The sequence below is a fragment of the Sturnira hondurensis genome, unplaced genomic scaffold (assembly GCF_014824575.4).
Source record: "Sturnira hondurensis isolate 20B ecotype Veracruz unplaced genomic scaffold, ASM1482457v3 Scaffold0007401, whole genome shotgun sequence".
Lineage (NCBI taxonomy): Eukaryota > Metazoa > Chordata > Mammalia > Chiroptera > Phyllostomidae > Sturnira > Sturnira hondurensis.
This window is the reverse complement of record NW_028080032.1, coordinates 2,401,268-2,413,849: the sequence shown is the minus strand read 5'-3', so window position 1 is coordinate 2,413,849 and position 12,582 is coordinate 2,401,268. Positions and strand designations below refer to the sequence as shown.

The window sequence follows — 12,582 nt, the reverse complement described above, 5'->3', positions numbered from 1 at the left end:
AATGCAGAAATCTAGGCCTGGAGATAGGCTCTAGTGATGGGTATCTTTTGTTCGCCCTAGATTTGATTCCCCTACCCTTTCTGAGCCCTGGGAGGCCAACTTGTGTTTACTGATGACTTCCAATTTGCTTTAGCCAATGGGGAGCTTCCACTGGGGAAGGGAAGGAAGGATCAGAGTGAGGTTGGGGTGTTGATCCCCCAGCTCCCATACTGCAGCTTCGCTGTGGTCTGGTTTCCAGTGAAGCCCTGACTCCTGCCATTCAGCTCTCTTCACGCAACAGTATCTGTTTCCAGACTCTGGTAGCCAGTTCCCACCTCATCTCCCCAGGTAGGAGCAACACTCCATTCTGGAGTACCACACTAATCCTCACGTGTTTTTCTAATCCTCCTGACTTTTCTGCCTCTGCCCATGCCTTATTAAACTCTCCTCAAATGGTCCATTACAGTGTGACATCTGTTTCCTGCAGGGACTCCGACAGATACTGCAGACAGGTATACTCACAGGAACAGGGTCACGAAGCCCTAGAAAACATCATCTCCTCCAACAAAATAAGAACATGGCAGAAAAAGAAATTTCCATAGTTTTCATTACTTCCTGTGCTCATTGTTAATGTAGAAAATTATCCATTAAATTTGAGCCCCAGATAATTCTGACTAACAGGATGACACAGAGGATGGTGATTTCCTTTTTGTAAGACATTTGGGAAGGACAGTGGGTGACTTGTGACTAAAGAATGAGAATCATGAGAAAGTGTTCTTAGGAGAACAATATCCATAATGGCAAAGGGGCAAGCTAAAGCATGGAGGGGGCCCAACATGAAAATCTTACCCGCCCATCGCTCGTCAGGAGGATGGAGTCACTCTTTATGTCCCTGTGAATCACTCCCTGATCGTGCAGGTAGGAGAGAGCTCTCAGAACCGACAGACACACAGTAGCTATCTGTTCTTCATTCATTCTAGAAGGAAAATAACATTTAAGAAGCAAGGACAGATTTAAGAACATCTTTGAAATGATCCAGACAGGGAGCTCCCTGGGATTCTAGCGAACCAGATCTGGAAAATCTACAGGCAAGAAAAAGGAATTCTTTCCGTTCTGATTCACAGAACCTCAAGCTGGACATGAGGGTGACAAGGGCCAAACATAAGCCAAGGGCCAGAGATGTCTATTTGCTGTTTTGTTTTTGGACTGTTAATAAAAATGTACTTTTTGGACTTTCATAGGTTATTCCTTATACCTCCACAGTCCTACAGAGAGTGTGAACTGAATAGCATCAAGATTCCAGGAGTTACTGCTAGGTGACCCTGAGCAAGTTCTTCAACTTCCACAGATCTTTTTTTCTGATCTGAAAGTGGGGACAACCTCAGTTCTCTCCAAGGCAGGACTTGGACAAAGTGATCTTTGGACCCCTGAGGTTTGCCCTGCCTCTCACTAAACCCGCCCCCCCCTCCTTCAAGAACTGGAGGTTTCTTATGCTCCAGGCCCTTCTTTCAAGAAGGAAATTGGAGCTAGCTAATTCCTAATAACTAAGTGTGAAGGGATGATGCTTTAATAGATGCACCATGGCAATGAGAAAGGCAAGACAGCACAGGACATGGTTCCCACAATTCATGGTTGCACCCCTCTGAAGAAGGTATTTCTGGTTTCAGAGGAGTTTACACTGGTAGTATAATGTATTTGGTTCTAATCTGTGACTTCCTTGATGAAATGCATCTCAACTTTATTCGCTTGATACAAAGGAGGCATTGAAAAGAACCCTGACAAAAGGAGAACTCTAGAGACAGGTGTGGCTACCTGAAGCCTCTCTTCCGGATATATTTTTATGAATTGTTTTATATGTAAGTTACATTTGTCTTGTTCTTAGGTCTCTTCAGTATATTTGTTTCTATAAATTAGGATGCTCTTATGTATTTGGATGGTGGGCATGTCAATGGCTACACTACCAGGAGTCCATCAGCTGGTAGTGTAGAAATGTTGGTGAAGAAAGTTCAGTGCCCTTTTGTTTTTAGACTGTTTCATAGACTGGGAGCTGTAGGGGTCATGATTGAAATCTTGCCTCATTTTACTGGAAAAGCAATAGCACATTTTGTTCTTCACAGGGTTTCCCAAAGCCTTCTTGCTCCCGTGCATTCCCCCTATTGTTTTTCACTAGTGACTTGGGTGCTATTTCAGTGACATTAGCTAATATCCAATGCCTCTCCTTCATAACGATCCTCTCTTAACTCTTTGGCAATATACTTACCAGCAAGACTGAACTTAAAGATTCCCACATGTAACATTTTGTACATCTGTTCCTTAGAACATTGCTTCTCCAAATGTGGCCTATGAACTATATAAGCTTTGACATCACTGGGAGTTATTTATTATTTTTAATATATTCTATTGGTTATGCTATTATAGTTTTCCAAATTTTCCCCTTTGCCCCCCTCTACTGCCCGGTAACCCCATTCTCTCTGGAAATCCCCCTCCCTTAGTTCATGTTCATGGGGTGTGTATATAAATTCTTTGGCTCTCTATTTCCTATACTGTTCTTAATATCCCCCCTGTCTATTCTATACCTACCAATTTATGCTACTTAACTCCCATTCTCCCCCTTCCCCTGCTCAACTGATAACCCTCCATATGATCTCCATATCTATGATTCTGTTCCTCTTCTGCTTTGTTTTTTAAATTCAGTTGTTGATAGTTGTAAATTTGTTGCCTCTTAATATACATAGTTTTGATCTTCTTTTCCTTAAATAAGTCCCTTTAACATTTCATATAATAATGGCTTGCTGATGATGAACTCCTTTAGCTTTACCTTCTCTGGGAAGGACTTCATCTATCTGCACTTCCATTTTAAATGATAGTTTTGCTGGATAGAGTAATCTAGGTTGTAGGTCCTTTCTCTTCATCATTTGAATACTTCCTGTCAGTCCCATTTTGCCTGCAAGATTGCTCTTGAGAAATCAGCTGACAGTCTTATGGGAACTCCTTTGCAGGTAACTGTCTCCTTTTCTCTTGCTGCTTTTAAGATTCTGTGTTTATCTTTAATTTGGCATTTTAATTATGATGTGTCTTGGTGTGGTTCTCTTTGGGTCCAACTTCTTTGGGACTCTCTGTGCTTCCTGGACTTGTATGCTTATTTCCTTCTCAGGAAAGTTTTCTTTCTTTATTTTTCCAAATCAGTTTTCAATTTCTTGCTCTTTCTCTTCTCCTTCTGGCATTCCTATGATTTGGATGTTGGCACATTTGGAGATGTCCCAGAGTCTCTTTAGCCTATCCCAGGTTTTTTTGAAATCTTTTTTCTTCTTGCTGTTCTGATTGAATGCTTTTTTTTTGTTATGTTCCAAATCATTGATTTGATTCTCAGTTTCATCCCCTCCACTCTTGGTTTCCTGTAGATTTTTCTTTATTTTGCTTGATGTAAACTTCATTTGTTTCTGGGTCTTTTTTATGCCGTTTCCATACTCAATGGGTTAAGTATCCTGATAACTATTGTTTTGAACTTTGCATCTAATTGGTTCGTTATTTCTGTTTCATTTAGTTCTTTTTCTAGAGTTTTTCTCTGTTCTTTCATTTGGGCCATCTTTCTTTGTCTCCTGAATTTGGCAGCCTCCCTGTGTTTGTTTCTGTGTATTAGATAGAGTTGCTTTGACTCGCTGTCTTAGTAGAGTGGCCTATTTTAGAAAAGCGTACTTGTAAATTGAATGAGGCAGAGCTTAGGTACTCACCAGTGTGGGGCAACCCACGTCACCACTTTGTGGCTCTGTGTGGGGGAGAGCTCAGAGAGGAGACAACACTGCTGCCTGGCTTCTGGGGGTTTGCCTGAGAGGAAGCTGTCTCCTAGCACTCACCCTGTTTCTAGTTACTTCACTTTCTTCCCATATGCCACTTGGGCACATCTAGTTGTTGCCCTGGGGCTCAATCCCAGAGGGGATGGGTCTGCATAAGTCCTAAATCCATGCAGGCCCTTTAAGAGGAGTCTTCTGAGAATCCAGCAGTTTATTCTGCTATCTCCCCCCCACCTACTGTTTTTTACAGCTAGAAGTCATGGGGATTTATTTTCCTGGCACTGGAACCCTGGGCTAGGTGGTCTGGTTTGGGGCTGGGATCCATGGTCTTGAGGTATCCCTCGAAATTTTTATCCACCACACATGAATGTGAGACCACCCATTCTGCCCCATCTCTGGGCCACTTCACTCACTGTCTCCATGACTCTTCTCCTGTCTGTGCCTGTCTGCCGACCTCTGTGTCTCTGTTTCTCCTACCCATCTGAGTGAATGTGGCCTCTTTATATCCTTGGTTGTTGGCCTTACATACAGCTCGATTTTCTGATGGTTCTGAGGGATATTTATTATATAGTCTAGTTGTAATTTTTTCTGTAATTGTACAAGAAGGTGAAGTGTGTTTATGCTTCCATCTTGACTGGAGGTCCTGTTCTCATTATCTTTAAATCCTCACTGGAAGATATCCCCCATCACAGTGCTGGAGGCCTGAGGCTAGAGGAAGCACGGGGCAGAGTTTGCCTAGGAGAGCTGCTCTTCACTCTTCCTCATGGCTGTATTGCAAGCCCTACACAATGACCCTGCTCTCTCTTATTCATTATTCTTCCCCTTTGGAATTTTCTTCATCATCTGGAAGCTTTTTAGAATGCAGAGTATAACACCTCTTTACATTGAATTGGGATCTGTATTTCAATAAGACTCACAAATGCTTTACATATTAAAATTTGAGAAGCACTGTCTTAGCATATATGCCTTTTTTTGCATATACTCTTTTCTGTGTGTTCCATGTCCCTTTCTTCCCACATTCTGTCTTAGTAAACTCCTATTTATCTCTCAAAACCCAACTCAGATTTCACCTTATATTGGAAATTTTTCTTGACTCTCCCTTATGGAGACATTCATGTATTCTTCTTTTTTAATAAAATAATAAATATTTCATTGTTTATGCTATTTTTGTCCCACTTCCCCCCCTTCACCCTCTATCCACCCAGCTGGCCCTCACTTCCATAACCAGTCCACTGTTCTCCATGTCCATGTGTTCTTCATATATGTCTTTTCACTAATCCCTTCGTCTTCTTTCAATCAGTCCCCACATCCTCCCTCCCCTCTTACAGCTGTCAGTCTATTCCATGATTCTATGTCTCTGGTTCTATTTTGCTTATTAGTTTATTTTGCTCACTAGATTCCTCTTATAAGTGAGATCATATGGTATTTGTCTTTCACTGACTGGTTTATTTCACTTAGCATAATATTCTTCAGTTCCATCCATGCTGTTGCAAAAAGCAGGATTTCCTTTTTTGTGTGCTGAGTTGTATTCTCTTATGTAAATATACCACTGTTTTTTGATCTACTCATCTACTGATGGGCACTTAGGCTGTTTCCAAATCTTGGCTATTGTCAATAGCACCGCTACAGACATGGGGGTGCATAAATTCTTCTGAATTGGTGTTTCGGGATTCTCCAGGTATAATCCCACCAGTGGAATTGCTGGGTCAGAAGGCCAGTTCATTTTTAGTTTTTTGAGGAAATTCCATATTGTTTCCACAGTGGCTGCTCCAGTCTGCATTCTCTTCAACAGTGCACTAGGGTTCCCTTTTCTCCACATCCTCACCAGCACTTGTTTTTGTTTGTCAAGTTATTTATTAATGATGGCCATTCCGACAGGTGTGAGGTAGTATCTCATTGTGGTTTTAATTTCCATCTCTTTGATGGCTAGTGATGTTGAGCATATGTCTCTGGATCCTCTGTATATCCTTCTTGGAGAAGTGTCTATTCAGGTCCTTGCCCATTTTTTAACTGGATTATTTGTCTTCCTGGTACTGAGTTGAATACGTTCTTTATGCTTATGCTATATACATACTTTCAAATTCTGCACAGGTTGTATAATATATGTATTTCTAATCTGTGACTTCCTTGAGAGAATGTTTCTCAGCCTTATTCTTTTGTGTCTTTTATACCGCCAGCATATAGGAAAAAGGCCGGCACATGAAAAAAGTGACTGATAAACACTTGATGAAACTGACACGTCATATGTAACAACGGTTATTAGTCGCTGTTACCTGCCAGACTATTTAAACACAGAGTCAAGAATTTCTCTGTGTTATATGTTTGTTACTATGACATAAATCTTTGACTGCTCTTCCGCCTGCCCCTTCCTCCCCCAGGTATCCTTTATGGACCAACACATACCAATGAAATGGCAACTCAGGAGAATGAAATTTAGTTTTTGGTATCTATCCAGAAATGAAAATTTCTACTATTTGTCACCAAAATCTCGTTCTCAGAAGCTTGCTGATTTAAAACCAGTGGGCATTAATGAACTTCTGTAGGGCAAGGAAAATGTTAATTGGATGAATGAACTACACATATATGATATTGTAATAGGCACCTGGGGAACACAGAGGAAGAAGTAGTCATGGTCCTTGACTTCAAAGAGTTTACAATTCATGAAGAGTTCATAAAGACAGTCAGTCATTGAGGCCTCCCCCAGAAGAGAATAATAAACACCTTGAGTTGTCTGTCTGGATAATAAAGAAACTTACCTGGTATGAGTAACGATGTCTGTCAAGGCACCACCCTCCAGGAATTCCATGACAACCCAGAGCTCATCGCTGACAAGGTAGCTGTTGTACATGTCGACCACATTGTCATGATGGTAATCCCGCATTATCACAACCTGGGCAAACGGAAAGATACTTTTTGACTCGTGGCTGTGAAATTTGGCTTGGGGTCACATTTGTGCTGTGAGTACAATTGACTGACAGCAGCTAGTAGAAATAAAGGGAATCGAGTTAGTAAATGCAGAGAAAATCGCAGGTCAACCACACATTGGGTTGGGGAGAATGAGTGAGGATGGGCGGAACCAAGACAAAGCTGTGTCCCCAGAGGGTGGTGAGTTGCCTGTTCTGGGGATATGATAAGATACCCCTAGGGATCTCCTTCAGAATGCACTGTCCATACTCTGTAGCTGTGTAAGCTGGTAAAAGCATCACTAATTCATGGTACATGGGTAAATGGTGAGTCTCACAAGTGAACAATGTAAACAGTTACTAGAAGTGGGGCCACATGATACCAACTGAACTTCTTGGGAGAAGGTCTGGGTTGAATTTCAGAGAGGTCTGGGCTATATATGGAGGATAAGCCTTGAAGGTAAAGACAAATATGACTTAGGCATAAAAAAGCTAACTAGACTCTGTTTACAGGAGAAAGCTTCCAGGAATTGCTGCTCTGTGGCTGCTTCTGGTGACATTTTTGGAATTAGTGTTAAGTAATATATTCTAGAGTTATTTGTTGAAATTATATTTGCCCCGTCTGTTCTGGCATTGTGGGAAATAAGTTGCAGAAATCAGGAATTGTGGACTGGGAAGAGGCTGAAGCCCACTCACCTGATGCTTTCTGTGTGGTTCAGAGCACGGGATAGAAATGAATGCCTTTGTGAGCTGGAGCCGCCACAGGAGAGGGGCCAAAGTCACTGCTGACTGCATTTTGTACAGTGTCTGTTTATTGCTCTGAGAGCTATAAGTGGGTGGTACATTCTCTGCTAAAGACTGGCATGTCTAACATCGGAATCCTGACTTGTTATCTTTAAGACTTAGAGTCATCATCCACAAAAGCTCATCTCTCTCTTCAAGACCTCCACAAAATCATCAAACACCTCTAAATGTTTTGTCCCTGGATGCAGGCACTCATTTTTTCCACCTATGCACATTTGAGAACTCTCAAGTAAAAAGCAAGTTGAAAGGTAAAATGAGAAAGTGGAAAAATAGGTGCAACAAATATATAGAAAAGTGTTAATTCCTTCATATATCCAGAGCTCTCACAAATCAATGGGGCAAATGTGCCACCCTCATTGAAAACTGTGCCAAGACAAACAATTCAATGAAGAAATTAAAAATGGCGTATAAGTATTTAAAAATATATTTAACCTCACTAGTAACAACAGTGTTAACTACCCCAGTATGATTTATTCATGTCTATCAGATTAACAGAGATAACATGATAGTACCCAATGGTTGATGAAGTCCAAAGTGGTACAAACTCTCTGGAAATCAATACTATATATCTTTTCCCTCTGTTGAAAAAATATAGAAAGGAAATACTGAAATATTAATCTATTTCTTGATTGTGGAATTATAAGACTTTTAAAAAGAATATTTTCCACCTTTTCTACAGGAAGAATTCATTAGTTCTATAGGTAGGGTGAAATATTTCAAAGCTCCTAAAGAGTGATAGTCAGTCCATTGGAAAACTTTCCTCTGTTTATTGTGGTTTTAAAAAACTGGCCACAGAGGGTGTGGTGTAAAATGAATACACTCCCACAGAGACAGAGTAGCAGGAGGTTTTGGAATCTACCATCAACCAGCTGTACGTCTCTGGGCTAGTTATCTAACTTACATGAGTCCACATTGCCTTGTTGCTATGGTGATGACATCTTTTTGCCTCATAGTGTTGTGAGAATCAAACCAGATCAATGCTTGGCAGAGTGGCTTGTACACATGAAGTACCTTGTAAAGGTAGCAGCCATACATGCATAGAAAGAGGCCAGAAGGAAGGATTATGGGGAATGCTACTTTTGTATTTAGACTTTCACTATTTTCTGATGTCCTAAATTGCACATGTGCTATTTCTGAAATGGGAATAAGTGTTCTGTAGGTGAGAAAGGATGATCCAAACATGCCATCTACCTCATTAAAAAGCAGTTCTCGTCTCTGCTGCTTTCGAAGGTCCATTTTCTTCACTGCAACTTGCTTCCCTGTGTGTTTCTCAGTGGCGATGCACACGATTCCAGTCGACCCTTCCCCAATTTTGATAAAGTTGTCCAAGTACTCCCTGGGATCTCCTGGGCTGACTACCAGCTGCAGGGCAGCCCGAAACTGTTCATGGGACACCCTGGAGGGCTGCTGGTCTGATGAGGAGCCCCAGCTGGGTGGGGGGTAGGTGCTGGATGAGATGCTGAGAGAGCTCAGGTAAGAAGCTGTGGAGATGTACTGTGAGCTGGTCTGTAGGGAGGGGTGGTGGTACAGGGTGGCTTTGTGGTACCCAGATGGGTACTGGTGGCTGCTTGAGGTGTAGGCCGCTTTGCTTTGACTTTGAGGTAGTTTGGCGGGGCCCCTGGGGTAGGTGTCGGACCCTGACAGTGGAGGACTGAAGACCATCTGTGCTCGATCATAATCCACCTGGGGAGACAGACAGGCAAGGTTAGAGAATATCTGTATGTTACATCTGAACACCACAGCTAGTTGGTTGGTGAGCTAACACATGGCTGGTCTGAGGAAGAACATCACTGCACAACCTGGTCAGGGTGAAGCTTATCTTTCAAGGTACTGGGTTACCCCTGCTTCCCCCCTTTGTCTGACCTCCAATCTCCCCATCCAGGCTCTTTCTTCCCCTTTCCCTGTCAAATTCCCCAGAAGCAGACTCTGAGGCCTGGATTTGAATGTAAGTAGTGAAATGTGATCTCTGGAGTTACGAAGCGAGACAGTGGAGGGGTAAATGCTAATAAAAAGTGAGTTTATATAACCAAATTTTCTAACTAAGAGTATGATGGTTAATTTTATCTTTTAACTTGGCTGGGCTATGGTACCCAGTTGCTTGGTTAAAAATCGGCCCAGTTATTAGAGTAAAGGTAATTTTTAGATGTGATGAACATTTAAATCAGTAGATTTTGAGTAAATCAGATTACTTTCCCCAGATAATGTGAGTGGGCTGCCTCTAATTAGTTGAAGGCATTAAGAGAAAAGATTGCAGTCACCCAAAGAGGAGAGATTTTTGCATCTAGATGGTCCTTGGACTCACGATTATGTCANTTTATCTTTTAACTTGGCTGGGCTATGGTACCCAGTTGCTTGGTTAAAAATCGGCCCAGTTATTAGAGTAAAGGTAATTTTTAGATGTGATGAACATTTAAATCAGTAGATTTTGAGTAAATCAGATTACTTTCCCCAGATAATGTGAGTGGGCTGCCTCTAATTAGTTGAAGGCATTAAGAGAAAAGATTGCGGTCACCCAAAGAGGAGAGATTTTTGCATCTAGATGGTCCTTGGATTCACGATTATGTCACTTCCTGCCAGAATTTCTAGCCTGCCAACCAGCCCTGCACATTCTAGACTTTCCAACCCCCACAATCAGAGAAACCAACCCATTAAAATCTCTCTCTGTACACATACACACACGCACACCCTCCTGAACTCTAGTTCATACTAGAGCTTGGTATGAACTATTCACATACCTAACAGAGCAGATGCATGCAAAGGCAAAAACATGGCTCCTGTGTGAACAGCTTTTTATTACAGCAGTCCCCCCTCATCCACAGGAGATGCATTCCAAGAACCCCAGTGGATGCCTGAAACCCTGAATAGCACCGAAGACAACATATACCATGTTTCTATGCACACCTTTTCACTTAAAGGAAGTATTTTATGGTGGTTTTTTTTTTTTTTTTTTGGTGTATTCAAACCGCCAGCATTACTAGTCTTGCACTTTGGGGCCATTATTAAGTAAAATAGGGTTACTTAAACAGAAGCACTGAGACACGGCAATGCTTGATCTGATAACCAAGGTGGCTACCAAGTGACTAAAGTGGGAGTGGAGTATGTATAACATGGAAATGCTGGACAAAGGGATGATTCACGTCCCAGGTGGGACAGAGTGTGATGATGGCATGAGATTTCAGCATATCACTCAGTTTAATTTAAAACTTCGGTTGCGTACTTTGGGAATTTTCCACTAAATATTTTCAGATGCTGGTTGACAACTGAGACCACAGAAAGGGACACTGTGGATAAGAGGGGAGGGTACTGTGTATGCAATGTTCTCACAAAGTACGAAATAGTTGAGAATAATCAAAATTTGCAGGGGCTTGNGGTGGCTACCAAGTGACTAAAGTGGGAGTGGAGTATGTATAACATGGAAATGCTGGACAAAGGGATGATTCACGTCCCAGGTGGGACAGAGTGTGATGATGGCATGAGATTTCAGCATATCACTCAGTTTAATTTAAAACTTCAGTTGTGTACTTTGGGAATTTTCCATTAAATATTTTCAGATGCTGGTTGACAACTGAGACCACAGAAAGGGACACTGTGGATAAGAGGGGAGGGTACTGTGTATGCAATGTTCTCACTAAGTACGAAATGGTTGAGAATAATCAAAATTTGCAGGGGCTTGTGTGTGAAAAAGAAATTTGGTTAGCCCCCAAAGAGACTCCATTGAAGAACATTCAACTCTGGTTTGAAGAGTGGATTAGGGAATTTGCAGGACAATGGGAAGGGCAGACACAGCAGGGGTGGGGAAAGCCAGCTAGGGGTTTACATGACACTATCTCCCCTTCCTGAAATCAGGAAGGAGCTCCATTTACCCCTGGAATGACCGAGATCAGGGATGGTGAATATACCATATCATACTATGTTCACCTCATCGCCCAGGACAGAAAGCGGTAATTGATCAATGAACTCTTTCCTGTAAGATCCTGATGACAGTACAGTGCCAGATAGACAGAATGTGCTCAGAGAGAGATTTGTTGATTGGACCTCAGCCTCCTTTTAACACACAGTACCCCAAAAGTCTCTGGCATTCCACTGGCATGTGTACAGAATGATGTTTACATGCCCCCTCCCCACCCCTTCCACCCCAAAGGTCTAGATCTGCTTGAATACGGCGGGTACTGACCACAGGTGTCTAATTAGTTAAAATTAAACTAAGATTAAAAAATTCAGTTCCTTAGCCATATTAGTTACATTTTGAGTATTTTTTTTTAACAGGCATCACATCAGATGGTACAAATAGAGATTTCCATCACTGCAGAAAGGTCTATTGGCTGGCTCTGTTGTACATGAATTAATTGCTCCCAGGTAGTACATTCATTGATTCATTTATTCCACAAATTAATACTTGAGGAACTAATATATGCTAGGCATTATTTCAGATGCTGTGGTAAGGTCTGGTTATAATAAAAACGTACGGTATCTCTGCTCTCCTGGAGCTTATATATCAGAGAAGGAGATAGATGATAAGCATGTAAACTGATACATATATGGTATGTGGTTCAGTAGTAATAAGAAAAATAAAGCAGAGTTGGGGGGTTGAGAGTGATAAGGTGCCATATTGGACAGGAAAGTGCTTTCTGCCTTGAGGGGGTGCCATTCAAGCAGGAACCTGGTTGAAGTGAAGGACAAACCTATGAGTGGGGAGGAGGGGTGGTCCAGCCAGGAGAATAGGTAGGATTCTGAGGCACGTGTAGTCTTGAGGAACAACACAGAGGCTCCCCTGGAGTACAGAGGGTTTAGGAAAATGAATGGAGAAGCAGGCAAGGGCCAGATCATGTAGACTATAGCAAGGACTCTGGTCATTGCTCTGAGTGAAGTGGGAGCCACTGGAAGTTGCTGAGCAGAGGGGAGTAACATGGTATTGACTCTGGTCAAAGGAGAAGAGACTTAGATGGTAGGACTGGAAATAAGGATGTCAATTAGCTTACTTCAGTCAATGGGGGCTGAGCTTGGGGCAGGTGCTGCAGATGGGGTGAAGAGTGGTGGAATGGAGGGGAGGGTCTGAAGATAGAGCTGACAGGAGTTGCTAGTGGTTTAGAATAGAATCTGAAAGA

General features: G+C 42.0%; 1 protein-coding gene across 1 annotated transcript in view; it reads right to left on the bottom strand.

Moving 5' to 3' along the window:
• Positions 1–12,582, bottom strand: part of PAK5 (p21 (RAC1) activated kinase 5) — a 99,723-nt gene that overhangs the window by 17,331 nt on the left and 69,810 nt on the right. The window contains exons 3-5 of the mRNA XM_037051654.1: positions 8,669–9,160; positions 6,527–6,660; positions 829–955 (exon numbers count right to left, since the gene is read on the bottom strand). Of these exons, the coding sequence (XP_036907549.1) occupies positions 829–955; positions 6,527–6,660; positions 8,669–9,160 (753 nt within the window). The remainder of the gene's footprint in view (positions 1–828; positions 956–6,526; positions 6,661–8,668; positions 9,161–12,582) is intronic.